Here is a 20360-nt window from a genome sequence, read left to right on the forward strand (position 1 = left end):
TCAGATCATCTGTCACTCTAACACTCGAGCAGAGCGCTTTTGGGCACGCCTCTCTCTCTCTCTCTCTCTCTCTCTCTCTCTCTCTCTCTCTCTCTCTCTCTCTCTCTCTCTCTCTCACACACACACACACACACACACACACACACACAGAAATGGCACACATAGGTTTTCCTTTCCCAAACTCCTGTTCTTCGTGAGGAGCACAAAGCCAAACCACACCCGAGGAAAGGAAATTAGCCTACACACAAAAGTTACACCCACCCGCCTCTGCTGACCCCCAACAATCATGATGACAGCATCAGCACATGGAGCTCATGGGATCTGCAAGAGAAAAATCACAAACCTTTGGTCACATTTTGTACTTGTGGATCCACTTTTCCAAACCCGAGTTTGTCAGAGATGTGAGCCTACCAGGACCCACCCCAGCCGATGTCTTTTTTTTTATTACCATGTTTGTCCATCCACATCCTTTGAAATGTCTCTCTCACTCACATCAATCACAGGGTGGACTGTTATCATCCCACCCCGGGTAGCCAGTCAAGTCTCCATTATCTTCAGTATTTATCGTGTGGGACATGGCTAATGGAGACCAGCAGCCAATCAGTGGCTCTGGTTATCTACATGGATCATGGAGGCTGTTCTCTGCTTGAGTGTTCGTTTGGGGAGCAAAGTAGGACCTTTCCCGTGAGTCTGTAAGTTTCTCAAGGGGAAGAGAGGCAGGAGAGGGGCACCGAGAGATGTGTCCCAGATGGTCAATATGTGATATGAAGATTGTCCCGCCTCCCCTCCCCTGCCCATTGGCTAAAATGTGCCTGCCTCGCTGATCCTCTGTCCTCCTGTCTCCATTGCTTAGAATGAGTGAAACTGGGCTTTCATCTGTCATTATCATTCAGATAATTAATATCCACCATAGAGAGCTAACAAATAAGATAAGCAAGAAGAAAAATACCACCTCGATCTGCCAAAAGGCACATACGGGCATGCACACCCTCTCATAATCCATCAACACACATGCAGCACACCATCATTATATATAGTTAGAGTGCATGTATTTAATATTGAGGACATGCATGTAAGCCTTCTCCAAGTCTGTGCCCTTTCAGACTTCTGCACGGGTCTTGCACGCCCACTGGAGGTGCCCTCTTCTTCACCTCTTGGTCTAGCTGAGTCCTACTTACTACTGCAGCCCAGCTGAACAGCTGAAGAGGCTTCCTCTGTGACCCCAGAGCTCTGTGCATCTACAGATAGCCCCCAAACTAAGAGCAGTACCAACCCAGCTCAACGACGCCATAAGAATTCTGTATGTTAATGTTGGCCTCATCAGGTCATCCATAGCTATCTTCAGCCACATGAGACCTGTACGTTAAACACATCGGCTGGCTGAGCAAGTTATTCAATATACCCAAGCCTTGGCTTCTTCCTTGACAGATTAGGATAAAAATTATCTTTTTCCAAGAGGTTGGAAAGAAGCAAACATAAGAGACACACATACAGTGCCTGGCATCGAGCAACCACACTGTCAGAGATATTTCTTGTATGTTCATAAAGCTCTGCTCCCCTGTGTCAACTCTGTGAAGGAATAAGTCATTGAGAAAGTAGCCATGAGTCCCTACCCAACAGAGGAAGGAAGCGGACAGGGTCTGTCCCCTCACTGCTTTGTAAATGTGTGGCCTGGTGTCCTGAGAATGTGACAGGCCGTTCACCATCGAGAGGCACAGTCCTCGGGGTCAGGTACATCCCCCCCAAACTTCCACCCTACCGCTCACTAGTGGACCTACACCTTGTGCATTTGCACCCCTGAAAACAGTCGTGGTTTCTGGTCCCAGTTGTCACTGCTACATGACAAATGCCTCCCAATTTAGTGACAAGGGCAACGTGTCGTTAGTCCTTCACAGGAAAGTCAGGAGATAGGGAAGGACTTGGATGTACGGCTCTCCTGATCCATGTGGTATTAATAGTGTCAACTCATCTTTAGCACACATTACATGCCTTTCCCTTGTCTGTGGGACTCCTTCATCCCTAAGGTACCTCGGGACCTCTGCTTATGATCCTCTGAATGGGATAATTGTCCTTCATGCTGTGTGCATCGGAGTCCCAAGGTTGATCCTCTGAGAAGTTTAGTCCAGACCTGGCCTCGTGTCAATTCTGCTCTCGTTTGTCGACTGACGTTGTCATGGGCCAGCCAGATTCAAGAGGAGAGGGATTGAACCCCACTTCCCAGCTTTGGCAGCCATCTCTAACCCACCCTCCTCCATTATCAGACTTTTCCAGCGTCTTAGGGGCCCCCACTAACTCACAGCGGTTCTCATTATCAGTAAATACTCACCAGGTGCCTACTGTGTGCTAAGAGAGCAAAGAAAACAACCTCTTGCCTCAGATGGTCATGGCAGAGGAAGCTGGGAGACACGCTGTGATCCAGTTACTGTAGGGGCCCCAGCAGACACAGTGCTTGTCACAGAACGGTGGGGGCTTAAAATATGAACACACAGGTAAAAAGAGTGACGATGGGACAGAGGGGTGACCAGATATGCTTGACTGACACTTGAAAAGGGACAGCTTCCCATAGCAGCTGGTAGGATGACCAGGAGAGATTTTATTTCCTCCTGGCAGAAAAAGAAGGTTCGCAGAAGGCTGGCGAGAGGGGACTTCTGGAGACTCATTCCCTTCTTATACCCTTGTGCCTCTGCCAATCCCCTGGGTTCACTGAGTCCTCCGGGGAAGAGCCTGGACCCACTTGCGCTCCCTAGACCTGGAGTATGCCCTATAGACGCGTCTGTGGTTCTTCTGTGGAGCCATGTGTCGAAGGGTCCCCAACCTCTGAGCCACTTCTTTGACAGACTGTGGCATCAAGCTTTTAATTGATTTCACAGGGACTGTCTGATTAATAACCCATCAGGCTCCTGCTGAATGAGGGGAAAGCCTAAACAGAAGGCTGCCAGACCTCTGCTCTGCCTCAGCTCATCCCGGCCATGGTTCAGGAGCCTGGAGCCCATTTTGTGGTCATACTGAATTTGAGAAACCGCCCATGTAACCTCAGGGATAAGGCCACCCTGCAGTCTCTAGGCCAAGCCTACTGTGGTTCCCCAAATGAGGCACAGGGATGGGTCAGGGCGAGCCCAGAAAGTCGTTCACCCTGCCTGAGCCTCCTTAGTTCATCTGTAAAATGAATACTGCAGAGTCAGAATGGGCAGTCTTCTCTGTCCCTGGGTGATTTGATCTCAGCTGTGTGCAAGATCCCATATAAGGCAAATGCCACTGCCGTGCAAGAAGCTCCCAGAGGGAGGTAGACCTGCGAAGGGAAGAGAGGCACCATGGATGATGCTTAAATGAGCATGCGCACCAAGCAAAGGAGACGACATCATTCTGTGTGCTGGAGAGCATCCGTACCCATGACTGACCCTCTCAAGGACCTCCCTGGGGGCTGCCAGGTGCTAATGAGAATCCCTCCCACATAGAACCCCTTAATCCTCGCAGCTTCCCCACAAATGGCATGTTGGAAGTCTCCAGGACCACACCAGGTTTGGGGAATGGCTAACAGGGCTCATGATACGGTCATGAGCGCCGCTCCGCATTCACTGCAGTGGAAGAATGGGAAACAAGATTGGCAGAGCAAAGATCTGCGGAGTGAGGTAGAGGGCTTCTAACCAAGCTCCAGGTTCCAGAGGCTGTGCCCAGTACAGCCGTGCAGAACAGGCACACTCTGCTCTCCAAGCGAAACTGTGGTAGGCATAGAACGCTGCCAGGCAGGAGGCACAGTAGGGACCCAGTGCCCTAGGTTATAATAAGGGTCGCCATATGGACTACCTCTGCCTGGGACATACTGAAATTACAGCCTCCTGGAAGAAAAACATGGCCGCAGCAGTAGGTTGAAGACGAAGTGTGTGCCCAGTGGGCCTTATCAGTTCACACAGGGAGCCTCCTGAGGCCCGCACCTCAGATACCAACCAGGGCCAGTCTTAGGCAGACTCAGGACCGCTTCATTTTAACTCTTTCCCGCATGAGTGGTCTTATGAGCACACACACCGCCTCCTCCCGTCTAGAGAGGCAGGGTCTGAATTAAGTGACTTGCCTAAGATCCCACAGCCAGCACACGGGGAGGCTAAAACATCTGGGCCGTCTTCTGAAGTCCTTGCATCTAGCCTCTGTCCAAAGCCAACTTCCTGATCATGTTCAAGTGTCTTCTCAGGCCAGGTGAGGGGGCACAAGCAATCAGAAGACTAAAGTGTGAGGATGGTGGGGTTGAAGCTACATAGCAAGACCCTGTCTCAAAAATAAGTAAAAAATGAAGGGGTTTCTCAAGGCCTCCATTGGCAGGGTGTCAGCAGAGACAACACTTAGTTCAAGAGAAGCTGGAAAAAGGCACGGAGCCAGGAAAGAGGTAGGATTTGAGTAAGATGGCAGATAGTTGGGGGAGGGGGAGGACCAAGGGCCTCCTGAGAGTGACTAACAGAATGAGCAGCAGAGGGAGTCAGGTCATTGAAAAGGGGTTCTCACCCATTCCGTGGTCATGAGGCCAGGATTGCCGAAGCCAGTGAGTAGTCGCTCACAGCTTTCTATGTGGGCATTGAGAGGTTGCCTCTCCCAGGACAGCCGCGGCCGGGAAGAGCTGGCTTTCCTTGTTTCCTTTCTTCATTCATGTGTCTGAGTGCCAGGTGCGCAGCTGGCTCCTCGAGAGCCTGGCTGAGTCACTGACACCTGCGCACCATGAGGTGTCAGCTGCAGCACGTAGGACATGATCCCTACTGTCCTACGCCACTCAGTGGCAATGACAATCAAGTGTGACGATGGCCGTCCCAGGCTCTGAGGTCAGTCCAGCACAGTGGCTTGTGTGAGGTGGGGCCATCCTGAAGACCTACTTCCCTTGAAGGTCAGGGGGCATCCCTTCCCAGAGCCATCTGTTCTTCCCCTTTGAGGCTAATTTCTCATGCCCTGGCTCACGCTGGTGGGTGCCAGCTTCAGACAGCTCAGGGACTCTTCTGGGTGTAAAGGGGACTGGATCCCTCTCCACTCAGAGAGGGGCGCCTGGAGCAGAACAACACTTCCCTGCAAAGCTCCCTCTCACGAACCCAGGCAAAGTCAAAGACACCGCTTTGAGTCCCATCCCTGTCATTTCCATTCCATATGACCCTCACTAGTCTTGCCAAGCCTCTAGTCCTGTATCTGTGAAAAGGGTAGAAACACCATCCACCCACAAGCAGATCATACCTAATCATAAACCAATCACCCATACCAGAGCAGGGATGAACAGGAAACTGTCATCAGGGATGAGCAGGGAGCTACCAGCAGGGGTGAGCAGGGAGTTGCACAGGGCGGATACAACTCCAAATGGGCTCAACACCTTGTGCCCCTATGAAAACTCCAGAAACTTTCGATTTATTAGAGGAACTAGACATCTAAGGTGTTGGGGGGTATAAAATTTAGGGGACCCATGATCTGGGAGTCAGGACACCCATGACGCAGTTTCCGCTCTGTCACAGACTTGTGCAGGTTTAGCATCAGGAGACATGTTTTCTTGGATGTCAGTGTCCTCATCCATCCCATAGGCCGAATAATCTGATCAGGAACTAAACAGTTTGGCAAGCGCAGAGTAAGGTGGTCTCACCGCAGCAGCAGCAGTCTGAACCACCATCACTCCGGCAAGTGTTTGTGTCCTCCCATCCCTAAGTGACCTAAATGACGAATGTCCAGGTTGGCATGCTAACAGAAGCACTTTTGGAAGATCCATCACAAGGTAGCTGGAGAAATCCTTCACTCTGCCCCGTTGCCTGTCTCCTTATCTTCCGGCTCTGTGCTCCTAAGTGACGCTTGTCAGCACTCTTCCCTTTAAAACACGTTTCTTTTTAAATGGTAAATGTTAAAATAGGGCTGGGGAGGGATCAGGCAGGCAGGCACTCACTCTCCAAGCATGAAGACATGGTTTGATCCCCAGAATCCACATAAAAATTCAGGGTGTGATAGTACACACTGTAATCCCACTGCTGGGGAAATAGACAGATGATCCCTAGAGCTTACTGGCCTGCCAGCCTAACTTAATTAGCAAGCTCCAGGCCAGCGAGAGACCCTGTCTCAAAGGAAAAAAATTAGGAATGATGCCTAAGGCTCGGCGCCCAAGGTTATCACCCAACCAGCACACATGAACATGCACCAGGACACACGAACATGCATACAGACACACGGATTAAAGATACAAATCACTTGACCTGGGCACTGGAAATATCCTAACATTAATGTTTTGGTCTTATTTCTTGGCCTTTTAAAAAACATGCTTATTTGTTTATGTTTGGTGATTACGAGGTACACCAAACTCCCTGGAATGTAGGCTGATGGCCAACTCCCAAGTGCTTCCAGAAATAGGCTGTGCAGCCAGCATCAATGCAGAAAGGTAGCAGAACTCTGTTTAGGTTCTCTGAGCGGACACTGTGGGGCCTCCTCATGCCAGAGGAGGTAGTATGCAGAGAGTCCAAAAATCCTCCACAAAACAAGAGACTAGAGGAGATAATAATAACTACCGCCTGCTGCTGTCTCCAGGCTCTATGTGCCCGCCATACGCCGGGCAGGCTTCCTTCTGCATATCCTGCATCCAGCAGCACTCAGCTCAGATCTGTCTAGTGACTGCATGTGTGTACCAGTCAATCTTCTCCTCCAGGCACATAGCAACAAGCCCGACAGAAAGGATAACTGCCTCATAGAACTGGAAGAGACATACTGTGCAAACCAGCACCCCGTGTTCCCGTCAACATTCCTGAGCCCTGACTCTTGCACTGCTTTGTTTTCTCACATGGATTGATGCAGTGTATGTGTGTGTGTGTGTGTGTGTGTGCATGTGTGTGCGTGCGTGTGTGTGTGTGTATGCATGTGTGCGTGTGTGTGGACGTGTACTAAAGCAGCACAAGGAGTCAGTGAGTAGCTGGGGAGAAAGACTGGGAGCTGCTGTGAGCAGGAGAGAAGCCATTGCTGTGGAAGTTCTGATCTTTGGGAATATTCACCAGACAGCTCGGGCTTAGCTTGTTTGACAGAGGCAAGGAAGTCAGTGTGTCTGTACCAGGAACATGACTCTGGAGGAGCAAACCAAACCAGATCATGTAAGATCTCGTAGGCCTGGGAAGGTCTGGGGAGGGTTAAGAGCAGAGAAAAGATCCACATCTTCACTTCTGGTTGTGTACGTGAGCAGTTACCACTCTTTGATAGATTCTCAGAGGGATCATCTGCCTCGGGCAAATGAAGGATGGAGCCGGGGCCTGAATTTAGATCTGCCTTGTCCCTCAGGCCTCTCATCTACAACGCTAACTGCCAACCCCTGTCCCAGGCACTGGGAGCCTCGTGACAGGAAAACCTTGCAGTGGTGGCCCAGACCCTGGTGACTCTACATAGGACAAGGCCCACTAGTGCCTCATTATCAACATCCCAGTTGCAAAACAGTGTCGCTTTCTACTCCACTGTCCCTGGGGTGTTAGTGATAGTGACATGGGACCTCCACAGTCCCTCTCTATGATATGAGAAGGTGGCAGGCATAAGTTGAACTGTGTTGAGTACACAGAGTTGCGGCCCAGACGGCCTGAGGTTTGGGCCCTGCCAGCCCGTTCCGGGACAAACTCACCACCTACTCACCCTGTGATCAGACCTCAGGAAAGTTGCTTCTCTTAGCTGTGCCCCACCAGCTGAAAGGGGAGATGACAGAGCTGGCTTGATAGGAATGGGGTGGAGAATACGTGTAAGTCACTCACAGAGCTCCTCGAACAGCAGACCGTGTGTGGTGGCTTCAGGATAGGGCATCCGTCGCATTGAGCATCATCTCAGGCGACCCCATAGCCACCTGCGCATCTTGGTGCTGTACTCACCAATGCGGAGAAAGAACGGTGGAAAGCAGTGGAGATTTTTACCCAGAGTCACACATCAAGAAGTCTTTGCATTGGAATACTGTGTTCTAAGGCTGGGTAAGAGGCAGAAGGGTTCCTTGGCAGGACTAGAGCCCAGAGCTGGCTTGCTGCCGTCTCTCCTCCCTCTGGTATGCCTTACCGTGAGGCGGCAGCAGCCCTGAAACTAGCTGGAAGTGGGATCCAGGGCACCTGAGAGTGAATGGCATCACCTAGCAGGTACAGTTGGGACCCAGGCTGCTACATTCGGGGCACAGTCAGCAGAATGCATAAGCATGGCCCTGCCCTCATGGACAAAGGCACTGCCTGTGTCTTCAGGGAACTGTCTTCCTTGCTAAGCAGTTACCACCCTGTTCCCACACAAGCTGAGGGATGGTGAGACTCTAACCAGGTCCTCATCCACAGGGACTTAAGAAAAATCCAGATTTTTTGGCCCTATCTCAGTGCACCAACTGAGTCCCTGTGGCTGTGCTGGACCTGGGCAGGGTACGACCCTCCAGAATATTCTCCTTCTTTAGAAGACAGGGGCCACAGGTGCTCGGTGCTCTCATATCTTCAGAGAAGTCAAGTGGGTGTTTCCAGATGTTGCTTTAGCAGATGTGGAGGGAGTCAAATAGAGAACGTTGGGCTGTCGATCCAGATAAACAAGTTCAAATCCTTGCTTTGAACCTTGTTGCTGGTGACCTTGATGAGTCCCACTACAGTTCCCTATCCCGGTGCCCTCATCTGTAGTACTGGGATCACCCTGACTTCCTTGCATAGCATCTAGTTTGGAAATTTGAGAAAAATGCATATAATGTGCCTAGCCCACTGCTGGGCACCTTCCAGTCCTCCCAGCTGAGAACTGGAGTTGGATGCACACAGCTTCCAGCCACGCGGGTTTGTATAGAGAGCGCCCCCTCTGGATGCTGTGCACACGTGGCTTTGCACACCGACCTGTTGCCTGGACCCTTCATCCCCGCTGGCCTCACGCACAGCCGCACCCGACAGCCACTCTTCATTTGTTTCTATACTCTCCCCTTCATCGATACATGCATGACTCATGGCTTCATTCATGTCTCCATGTGTGTGTAGAAACCTAGGCAAGCAGCCATTCCTAGGGACATTGCAGGACAACCTCATTGAGATGGACATTCTCAGCGCCTCCCGCCATGATGGGGCTTACAGTGACGGGTAGGTGGCACCTCCCCTCCCCCCCCATGCTCCTCCTTCGTGTGTGCTCTCCGTGTGGCCCCTGCACTTGCATGCAAACCCCTGAGACCTTTCCCTGGGAACTCCTGGGAGAAGCGATGTCATGTTGCATGAACATTCCCCAAGTCCACGTTCCACTTGCGAAGTCTGTCCTTGGAATACCCTGCCCCGCCCCCACCCCCGGCATATTAACAGCGGTCTTGTTAATATGCAGCTCTCAGCTTCCCATCGGCTGCCTTTGCCATTCTGGAAACCATCTCATGTCGCAGTTTTTATACAGCACAGGCCCTGTGTCTCACGTATTCCGGCCTCGAGTGTATATTCTGTGGTCCGAATGTCTTCTAGCCTGTGAGGAGTGGGTTTGTCCTAAGATTCCAAGGCCATGCGGTACAAATCACGCAGTCCACACAGGGTTTGCACAAGTCCTCCCATGGCTATGGTTCGGGCCATGTTATGCAGGATTTTTCATGATTCGGCCACAATCATGTGCTTTGACATTCTCCACTGCCTTCAAGATTGCGGCTGGGCTACAGGATGGAGCCGCCTATCTTTCCTCCACATAGCTTTCAAGTAGCGCTGCAGCTAGGGCTCCTGAGGCTGTGAGGGCATTGTTACCAGCCATGGGCAGAACTTATGGTGACTCCTTGACTTCTACCCCAGCAAAGCTCCATTTAAAAAGAAGGGCTACCAGTGCCTTACCAAGGTGCACTGGAATGCAGGTATTAGAACAACAGGAAAAAAATTAATAGCAATGACCTCCAGGAGACAGGCAGGACTTTAGACACCCCTAAGCTATTGTAATGACTTTAGAAAACAGAGTTTATTTCCCAAGAACCATCCCCCTACCCCAGCTCCACAGTTCCCAGGAAAAGGACTTCAGGGCCACCTCTGTTGAGTGAGTAGTGCCTTCTGCCTCGGGTGGGGCTTCCTGTACTATTAGTGCTCTGTGGAAACGTGTCTTCTTGTGCCCCGTTTGTGGTCCGGTTCGTGACTTTTCCTGACCCTGTCATCTTCCCGGTGATGATTCTCTCTCTCTCTCTCTTTCTCCAGGCTTCTCTGCATGTCTCTTCTTCCGTGCGTCTCTCCTGCAGGTTGGCCTGGGCGCCTGGTTGGCAGGCAGATGCTGACACCTTCCCGCCTCTCTCCATCCACAGGCACTTCCTCTTCAAGCCAGGAGGCACCTCCCCGCTCTTCTGCACCACATCCCCAGGGTACCCCCTCACGTCTAGCACCGTGTACTCGCCCCCACCCCGGCCCCTGCCCCGCAGCACCTTCTCCCGGCCAGCCTTTAACCTCAAGAAGCCCTCCAAGTATTGCAACTGGAAGTGTGCCGCCCTGAGCGCCATCGTCATCTCGGCTACCCTGGTCATCCTGCTCGCGTACTTTGTGGGTAAGCACGTTCTCCCCCCCCCCACCTCCCAGCTCCCCATGATGCCCCTTTGTCCCAGAGGGTGGCCACCAAAGCTCCTGGGGTCACCAAAGGCACCGCGCCAGCAACACGGTCATAGGATGCAGGGTGTACCAAGGAACCTCGCCCTGGAGTGGTTCATGATGTACAGCATAGGAGCACCCTAACCTCTGTGCCTGGGTCAGGAGGCCAAGGTGAGGAGCAGTTCGGGAGAGGAGCCTACAGGTGAAAGGAAACCACCAGGACTGCTCCGGGTGGGTTTCAGGCTGGGTGGCCGATAGTGTGTCGTGGAAGCCGTCATGGTTTTTAAAATACAGTCAGAACCCAAGGAAATCCTGCACGAGAAGCAACAGGCCCCCGGGAGTGGGGAGCCGACTGAGGGAGGAGCCGAGGTTCAGAGCCACACTGGCTGCGAGTTTTCTACCGGACCCCAGGTCTACTCTGGGTTATGTAAGAAAGTCCCCAGTTCTGTGACCTGTGGCCCTGCTCCAGCAGGATGGCTTCTCCTTGGCATTCTTTGGACACATTTCTAGCAAAATCGGGTTTCCTACTTCTGAGTCCCCGCTTTGATTTTCTCCTGGGAAAGCAATTAATTGGAAGAGAAGTGGGCTGAGTGAGGAGCCTGCGACCTCTATGGTAATAAGCCAGTGAGGAAAGGCATCCAAAGTGGGTTTGGCTTAGCTCTGGATGTCTTTTCCGAGGATGAAGGTAGGTGATCCTAGCCTGAGAAGGCCTTGAACCCATGCTAAGGAGTTCAGAGAGAGTTCTGGAAGTAAATGGGATTATCAGTATAGGCCAGTAGGTAGAATTATAACTGACCAGCCGAGGTCAAAGAAAGACAGAGGACTTCCCTGTCTAGCAGGCTGTCACTACGGATGCAAAGTGAGCCTGTCATGAGAGGCAGTACCATGGCATCATAGAAAAAGGTCAATGGAACACGAACCGCCACTTGTTTCAGAAATGAAAATAATGTGTTAAACATGGACGGTTTTCAAATGATGATGTAAACTCTAAGTTCACCTCCCTCTATAGGGTCCTCGGTTTCCTAAAAACAGTCAGGAAGGTGACATACCTGAGAATATCCTACTATCTCCCCTATGCCAGGTCTTGTTTCCCCTATGAATATAGACTTAGAGAATGCATAGCTCCAAAACAAGCTGGTGTACAATTCGTATGTCTTTTACCAATTAATTTATGGTTGTCGCCTGGAAAGCTACATTGTACGAATCCTGAGGCTATATTCCAATGAAATAAAAAAGAACCTCTGTGATTGATTAGTGATGCCTGTCATGGTCACCTTGGAGCAAACAGGGTGGGCACATTATTGGATGGACAATCAGAAGAGCTCTCAGCAGTGGTAGGCCACAGTTAGGTTTTCATTACACGAAGAAGGAACGGATGGCAGAGCTACTGGGAAGTGGTTACAAGGAACTAGTCTGGAAAAGTTGATGGCTCCAACTAAGATAATAATGGCGTGGGCCTGGAGAGAAAGGATGTAGGTGGAAGATAACTTTAGCAGGATTTGCAACGCCAATCAGAGGTTCATTGCATTAGTTGAGTGAGCTCATTAAGAGTAAATACAGGTTTGTGATAAGGAACGTAAGGCTGGACTATACCTCTCGTCTGGGGAAGACACCGAGAGGGTCTGGGCATCCCCTCTGTCATTAGCATAGACTCCGCAAGGGCTTGGGAAGAGAATGATCTCAGTACCAGACCGTCCTAGAGACCAGCGCTCCCACGTGGTGATCGCTCACCCTCAGACAGCTCACTGGTTCCCCAGAATAATTTCTGTGAGGCTGGAGTTAAGCACTGCCTGTGTGGGGAGCGGTCACCCCACATCTCAAGGGCTGGCCTGGTAACCTCAGGATCCGATCTCTTTCCCTGATGAGGGCTAGAATGGGCACACGGGCAACTTGCTCGGCCCTAATTGCAGGCTGTGATGACTAACTTGTAAGGAACTATCAATTATTAAAGATCAAATTAATTGTTTCAGCCAAGCACAAATATCCTTAACAAAGACTCTTTTCCAGCAGACCAACTGATCTAATCAACAGGCAAAAAAAGCGCAGATATTTAATTAGATTTTTGATGAAAAATTGTGTTTAATTTCAAGTATAATCAATTATTAATTACTGCAATGAGCAAGTCTGACTGGGTTTACTAATTAACTCATTTAAAAATTATGAATAACCTTTTCATTTGTAATCATTTTCTACAGCCTATCAAATTCCAGATAAGAATTGCATCCCCTAGTAGCCAGCAGAGGGGGAGACAGAGCAAAGGGCGGGAAAGAACGTGGCTTCTAATATCTGCCCAGGGCAGCCATGTCAGGGTGGTGATCCTGACAGAGCTGCTTGACCTTTAGCCTCTTGGTTGGGAACTGTGCTGAAGAAATGATCAGCCAGTGACCTTTCAGTTTCAGACATATTTACTGGCATTTCCATGGGAAAACAAAGAAAGTGGAGTTAACACTCCATGGAACCTTGCCTTTGGGCTCTCTCAGCCCACTTCCCCCAGCAATCTTTGTGGGACAGGGGTGGAGCCCTCCCTCCACAGAGGACCTGCTCACATTCTTGTGATATTTTCATAGGGGTCCGCACAGGTCTCCTTTATGCCAAAGGACTGGCATTCAGACAGGCAGCCTACGAGTCCGCACCCCACCTGACTCTTCCTGTTAGGCTCTCAGATCCTCGCTGGTCTCCACTGACGACCTTACCTTTCCTTTTCCAGAGCAATCTGCTTCAGAACCACATGGAGGAACGGGCTGGAGGGCGATGTTATGCCATCGTGTAGATGATGCTTTACTGCGTCTTGATCATGCTTAGAGCATTTTCAGTAAAACAGCAATATATGTAGACTGGGAAGAGTGACAGTGGCCACTGTCATCCACAAGATCAGTATCTCTTAGCTCTGACTTTTCCATGGGCCCCTTTCTAGCCCACACATCTCACTTGTACTTCACCATTGAAATCTCCTGACCCCAGAGGATGAGGACCCTGGGACCCACAGAGCTAAAGTGACTCACTCACTGCCATGTGGTTAGATTGGGAATGTGACCTCCAGCCACAGGCATCCCAACACTTTTGAGAACTTACTTTTGCTCTTTGGAGCTCACTCTTTACCCTCATGCGCTAGCTTTCCAATCTTGGTATTTTGGGGTTTTTTTGCGGGGCGGGAATATCTTAAATGTGACTTTAGCATTGGACCAGATCCAGGACACGCTGCTTCCTTCTGGACCCTCCCAATGGTTCTGTGGAACCAGTATGACTTTCTCATGGGGATCTAAGGCTCAGAGCACACACCAGCTTTCAAGGATCCTCCAGGCAATAAATGGCATAGCTGCCACTCCCAAACCGTGCCTCTAGGCACAGTCCTGAGCTCGAACGGGTGATGATCCTTATCCACTGAGCAAGTGTGGATCTCTTTCTAAACTCCTCAGAACCTCAGCCTCCCATTTCCATACCGTTCCTATAACGGGAATGGTGCGCCCGAGGGACAGATGCCCCCGGAGAGCCTGACGCCGACTTTAGGACCTCAGATGCATATTTGATTTATCTGTGCAGTGGGAACACAAGTGGTTACATCACAGGGTGGCCATGCAATCTGGGGAAGAAAGTTTATACAGAGTAGCTACCCTGCCCTGCACACACACACACACACACACACACACACCGGTATGACGTGTGTCACCATCACAATGCAGAGATCTACCTCCTTATCTTCTGAGGGAAGACCTGGGCCTAGCCAGCCTGCCTCTCTGTGGCCTACTGGCTTTCTGGCCTGCCTGAGTCACTAGGGCAGCGAGGAAGCAAACAGGGCGTTTGTTGGAACACATTTGGAGGGAGGTCTGGCTGTTCCAGGACAGCAGTCACAAAAGGAACTGTCATCTACAATGCCACACACACACACACACACACACACACACACACACACACACACGTCTTTTCTGTAACTAGGGCAAAAGCTGACTTCGCTTCCCTGACAACCGTAGCCCCATGAAGCTGACAGCTTCCCTTGCTTCAGAACAGCTGCGTAAAAGGCAGTAGATGAGCTACAGATTACGATCTTGAGGAGGCTTCAAGCACCTGTCTGGCAGGAGAGCCCGTGGAACAGGGATGGAGAAAGGCTTTCCATGTACACAAAGGCCCCAGAGCACCCCGGGGTGCTGGCTCTTCCACGCCAGCTCCAGGCCCACCCTGAAGGGTGGAGGTGCTTTGACTGTAATATCTCTAAGGAAGCGTGGCGCCCCTCAGTAGGGTAACCCAGGGAGTCTTCTTTCTACTTCTACGCGGTAGAGGGATAATAGAGCTGCGTTAGTTTTAGCACAGGGCCTGTGGTGGAGGAGGCAGCCCTCGCCGGTGGCTCTGGAAGACCGTCATCACTCCTGCTCCGGGAACTGTCTTAGCCTGGGCTGTGATGTGTGCAGCTGATCCCACCCAGCTCCCTGCAGCCCATAGTTCCTCAGACATCGTATCAGAACATACAGAGCGTGGGGTCACAAGCAGGAGCCTGAGCCGCCTCTGGGTGGGACATTCCTGCATGCTCAGACACAGTGACAGATCTTCTTACTAACCAGGTCATATTTTCACCTCTACCCGAGACCGAGTAGCTAGGTAAACGCTGGCACAAAGCGGGGAGAGCTTAACCGTGAGAGCATGGCCAAGCTTCATTGCCGCTTTCCAGGAGGCAGTGCAGAGACAGCTTACCTTGGTTGGACATTACTGCGGCGCTAGGCCTGGTGGAGCCCGAGTCATCCGGTTCTTGAGGCCGTCTGGAAAGGGTTGGTAGAGGTGCACTTGGGAAATTAATGGGGTTTGCAGAGAAGGAGGGCTCCCTGGAGATCTCCGACGCCCCACCCGTTTATGAGTTAGTTTTTACATCTCTATGGCGGAACACCTGACAAAGGCGGCTAAGGATAGACAGGCTGCTTTGAGCTGAGAATTTGAGGAGGAATACAGTCCACTGTGGCAAAGAAAGTATAATGACAAAAGCATGAGACAGACAGTGGCATTTTAGACATAATCAGAAAGCAGAGCGTGCCCAGGAAGTGGGGCCAGGCTGTGAAGCCTCAAACCCCACCCCCAGTGACCCACTTCCTCTAGCAAGGCTCCAATTCTTAAAGATATTCCAAGACAGCTGGGGAGCAAGTATTCCAAATGTCTGTGGGAGACATATCTCATTCAAACCACAGAGCCTCTTAAACTGGCCACCATCAGTGTGGCAGTGTGACAGGAAGGGACAGGAGACCTCTCATCCCAAGAAGGCTGCAGTGCATACCTCCTGTGGCCTATTATCCTGCCCAGAGCCAGCACAGGGTGGCTGTGTTCAGAAAAGCTTTATCGAATTAAGGACTGTACAGAATGCTTAAGTTGACCGTAAATAGTCTACATAGAAAGATACGGGCCAAAGCATAGTGACGGAAATGTTTGTTTCACCTCCTGGGATTCCGGTACAAGTGAGAAGACATAAGAAGAATAGGGAACACTTTAGCGGTGGAAGCTGGGGTGATGGTAGCACCCTCCCCCATTCCTTAGTCGAAACCGGATCCTCCGTGCAGTCTCAGGTCTCAGATGTAGTTTGAACAACAGACCTGTTGCACATTGGGTCTGGGTGTTAGTGAGCAGCTAAGGGCTTAAGTTTTCTCTTTAACCTCACATCAAGTCTTTTGGATGGAAGCCATGGGTTTAGCTTTATCACCAAAGCACGGAGGGAGGAATCCACAGAACCTGATCTTTCATGAGGAGGAAGGAATGGTCAGGATACAGGATCCCGCATCAGTGCCTTTCTCTCTAGGATTGGTTCCTCCCCCTGCCCTGTAGGAAGATGTCTGTGGGTTGTACTCTTTACAGCTGACACCCAGCTCCCCAGTAGGAAGGCCTAGAGACTGGCATGTCAGAAATGCTGTCCCGGAGAACAAGCAGACGCACTCTGCGTGTTTCCAAAGGACAGAGTCAGGCATGAGGCATAAAAAGATGGGAGAGGCTTGGGGGATGATCCTTTGGATATAGGCATGAGGACAGAACTTGGATTCCCAGCATCCACAGAAAAATCCTGGCATATCTATACACTTTGCTATAAGCCCAGTGTAAGGACCTTGGAGGGTTGCTGACTGCCAGCCCAACTCCATGTTTGGTTAGAGTCGGTCTCAAAGAAGTACGATGGGAGTGGTAGACCAGGACATCCCGTGTCCCCCTTTGGCCCCTGCCCACCTGCACAGGCATCTGGACTGAGAGGAGGGGTAAGTGCATAGCCTTTAGAGGCCCATGATCATGTCTGTGCCATCCCTCCTCAGATACTATCCCCACCATCTGGGCAAGCCTTGTCTTCATCAAGCTCTCCATTTTTTTATTTGTAAGGCAGGAATAAAAATGAACACACAAGAGCCTGACTGAAATTATGACTCAGGCAACATGTTTGAGCTCAGCGGGAAAGAAAGGCTTCCAGTCTGAGGCGCTGCCCACAATAGAACAGTTTGGGGGTGATCTTCCTGGCAGCAGAATTATCAAGCAGTAGGTTGTTCTATTTGCTTGTTTCTTTGTGTCTTTGATTGTTCATTTGCTTTTGACTGGAGAATAATGTATTGAAGACACTAATTGCAAAGTCGAGTGCCAAGTGTCGAGGAGCAAAATGACTCTGCACTAATGGTACCAGGATGTTGTTACTCCTGCAGGCGCTGCAGGGTGAGGGAGAGATGCTTCCATCCCTGCCACTGCTACAGCTGCTGGCTCCATTTGCTGTGTATAGCACTCCCGTGGACATCTTCACGTCTGCGGTTTCCTTCTTTCTTCCTCTCAAACGGGTTGTCTGCGTGACCAGGTGTTGACAGGTCAATGCTGCAGGATAGGACGGAATCCCAGACCCTACTCAGGTAGCTAGTCTCCTCGGTGTCCTGCAAGTACGGAGCTTTGTATGTGAGCTTGGGTCAGCTGAGATCTGTGGGAACTAGGGGTGACAAGGGACTACTAGAAGGAAGGTAGCAGATCTTCATTCTGGAGGGTGCCACCTGCCACGTGCCACCTGCTTCTCTCTGTGTGTTCTTTCCCAAGACCTTTACCCAAGCCAGACATGGGGGTGTACAGCTATAACCCCAGCACCTGGGAGGCTTGAAGGCAGCCTGGGCTGCAAAGCCAGGCTTTGTCTCAACAAACCCAAATTAAGAACCCTCAAAAGAGCTCTACTGAAATTTCGTTATTCAGGAAGGCCAGCATCTCACTTGTGTCCTATGAAGCCTGTGGTACCCTCCACAGTCACATAGGAAAGGAAGCACAAATGGGCACCATTGGGGCAGGGCCAGGCAGAGGTGTAGGACATTAAGTAAAGGCCGGGGGAGAGGTCTCGTTTGCCTGGCAAAAGTCCTTGAGGCAAGAGGCAGTATTGGAAGCAAGTCTTATAAAAGAGGGAAACTGTCTAAGAGTTGATAAGGTCATAGACTCTCCAGGCCAAGGTCAGAAGCACAGATGTGGACTGGACACGGGCCTTGAGGGACAATGGAATCCATACAAAGCAAGATGTTCATTCAGGGAGAAGCCACGGGGTGGAGTCCGTCAGACATGATCATCAACACGCATCGAGATGCCCTCCTAAAATCGAGTCTGCTGTGACGTGATCTCACCCCAGGTGCCTGTTCTTCTGGGGAAATACTGCCGGTAAAATGTGAGCAGTTCAACAGGTTCAGATACTAAAGGACTGACCATTTCCTCCACGCTTGTCATTTCCAGGGTTCTCTATATTTAATCAGGAAGCAAGAGGGTATAGTCAGCCTAGGCCCAACTCGGATTTCAATTTAATCTGTACCTCATACTAAACGGAAAGGTAGGGCAAGTTGCTGAGCCGCTTTGAGGCCCAGTGTCCTTTCTTTTAAGGCAGGTACTACATGCCATGGGAGAATTTGTGAGCATGGATTATTTTTTATTTATTTCCTTATTCATTTTGACTTTTTGTACTTCTTGAGATGGGGTCTCAGGTAGCCCAGTTTGGCCTGATAGGCAGTGTCTAGACACGGACACAGCACAGGACATGTGACAGCTTCCAGTTAAAGCTGGTGGCTGTGGTTCATACCGTCACCATCATCTGCACGGCCCTGGGCGTCATCCGAGCCAAACACAGGGGTCTGTGTGTGCAGAGAACAACAGGGCCTCACATCTGTCGTGTAACAGTCGGGGACAGGAAGGCAAGAAACCACAGTGATCAAAGGGTAGGGGACACCCGAGGGCAGGAGCCTGTCTCCAGACTGTCCTGCGAGGTTTCACGGTGAACATTCCCTTTATAAACCCCACAAGTCCGTAAAGGTAAATCATCCGCCCTCATCCTTGTCAAAAGCAGATATTCCCGTCAGGGAAGCCCTCCACTAATAACGCATGCTCAAATTAAAACCCCACTTGAGAGGCTGTAGGGACCACTTCCTAATTGATCATAGAAAAAGCAGAGGGTAAGTCACACGGTTCATGTGCCACAGGAAACCAGGATATGGAAGTTTTGCTCCTGGGGCCAACCACAGCCTCTCCTCTAGGAGGTGTGGAAGCAGAACATCAGCCACAAGTGTCTTCCCTCGAGCGGCAGGGAGTGGCCAAACTTAAGTTTAAAATTCAGCTGCATTAGATCTTTTCTGAAGGTGAAGGAGGATGTTATGAAAGTGAGGGGCAGTCAGCTGCATGCAGCCATGCCTTAGGTGCACTTGTGACTGGTATTGCAGGATGGATGCATGCAGCCATGCCTCAGGTGGACTTGTGACTGGTGTTGCAGCATGGATGCATGCAGCCATGCCTTAGGTGCACTTGTGACTGGTGTTGCAGCATGGATGCATGCAGCCATGCCTCAGGTAGACTTGTGACTGGTGTTGCAGCATGGATGCATGCAGCCATGCCTTAGGTGGACTTGTGACTGGTGTTGCAGCATGGATGCATGCAGCCATGCCTTAGGTGGACTTGTGACTGGTGTTGCAGCATGGATGCATGCAGCCATGCCTTAGGTGCACTTGTGACCTGCGGCGTGGCTGCAAGTGCAGCAGAGAGGACTCAGTGTCCTGCTGCCTAAGGAAATGACAAGCCTGTCCCAGACTTGCCTGCTGAGGGCTTTGCTGCCTGAGGGCAGGGCTGCCTGCCCCCAGCTGAGCCGTGTGAACAGGGGGGCTGTTCCTGGGTTTCTCTGATCTCAAGGTCATTAGTAGAGTCTTTGTCCTCTCTGCAGGGTCACTCTCTGACTGCTTGGTCCCTCAGCAGTGCTCTCAGGAAGCCACTTTTGTTGGACTTGAGATTAACTAGGGGAGGAGGGCTGCCCGGGCTGTGCTTCCTTGGCAACAGCAGGAGCAGAGTCACCAGGACTCCGTCTGCGGCCACAGCACATAGCACGCCTTTAGTAAATGGTGCAATCGGAAACATTTGGGAGTCCGCTTTTTTAAAACTATGAAATTCAGTTAATACCTGCCGTCTGACTCCGCTCTGAGACACCTCATCTATAACATGGGTTACTAGCAATATCCACCTTAAAGCGTCTTTTAAGTGATCTTGCAAAAGTGACTTCAACATTGAGACCATGCACAAGGGAGCAAACCTTAAGTCAGGTCTGTGGCTGTTTTAGTAACAGTTCTCGCACATCCCTGTCTACCTCTTCACATCCCTGAAGCTATGCTGGGAGTTGGGAAGGAGGTTTCTCAGCCCTGAGGAAAGGCCTCTGCTCACATGGCCTGGGCTGGGACCTACTGCCCATGCTATGGACACTGGGCTGGGCTCCTTCTGCCTGGCGAGACAGCAAGCACTAAGATTGCGTACTCTGCTCTCACACAGGATTGATTTCTTTGTGCCTTCAGAGCCGGATTTTTTTGTTTTCATGGAAAGAACTCAGAGCTACATAGCTGCAGGTGTGGGTTCAGTTCTTGCCCAGGCCCCTCC

The 20360-nt window shown here is 50.9% G+C and overlaps 1 protein-coding gene across 6 annotated transcripts in view; it reads left to right on the forward strand.

The window, feature by feature from the left end:
* Tenm4 (teneurin transmembrane protein 4) overlaps positions 1-20360 on the forward strand; it is a 677803-nt gene that overhangs the window by 475122 nt on the left and 182321 nt on the right. For 4 of the 6 annotated variants that reach the window (XM_075953236.1, XM_075953232.1, XM_075953234.1 and 1 more), the window contains 2 exons: positions 8949-9047; positions 10220-10455. In XM_075953236.1, coding sequence (XP_075809351.1) covers positions 8949-9047; positions 10220-10455 — 335 coding nt within the window. The remainder of the gene's footprint in view (positions 1-8948; positions 9048-10219; positions 10456-20360) is intronic. The other 2 variants (XM_075953237.1, XM_075953238.1) reach the window with 1 other exon arrangement.

Source organism: Microtus pennsylvanicus, chromosome 18 (assembly GCF_037038515.1).
Source record: "Microtus pennsylvanicus isolate mMicPen1 chromosome 18, mMicPen1.hap1, whole genome shotgun sequence".
NCBI lineage: Eukaryota > Metazoa > Chordata > Mammalia > Rodentia > Cricetidae > Microtus > Microtus pennsylvanicus.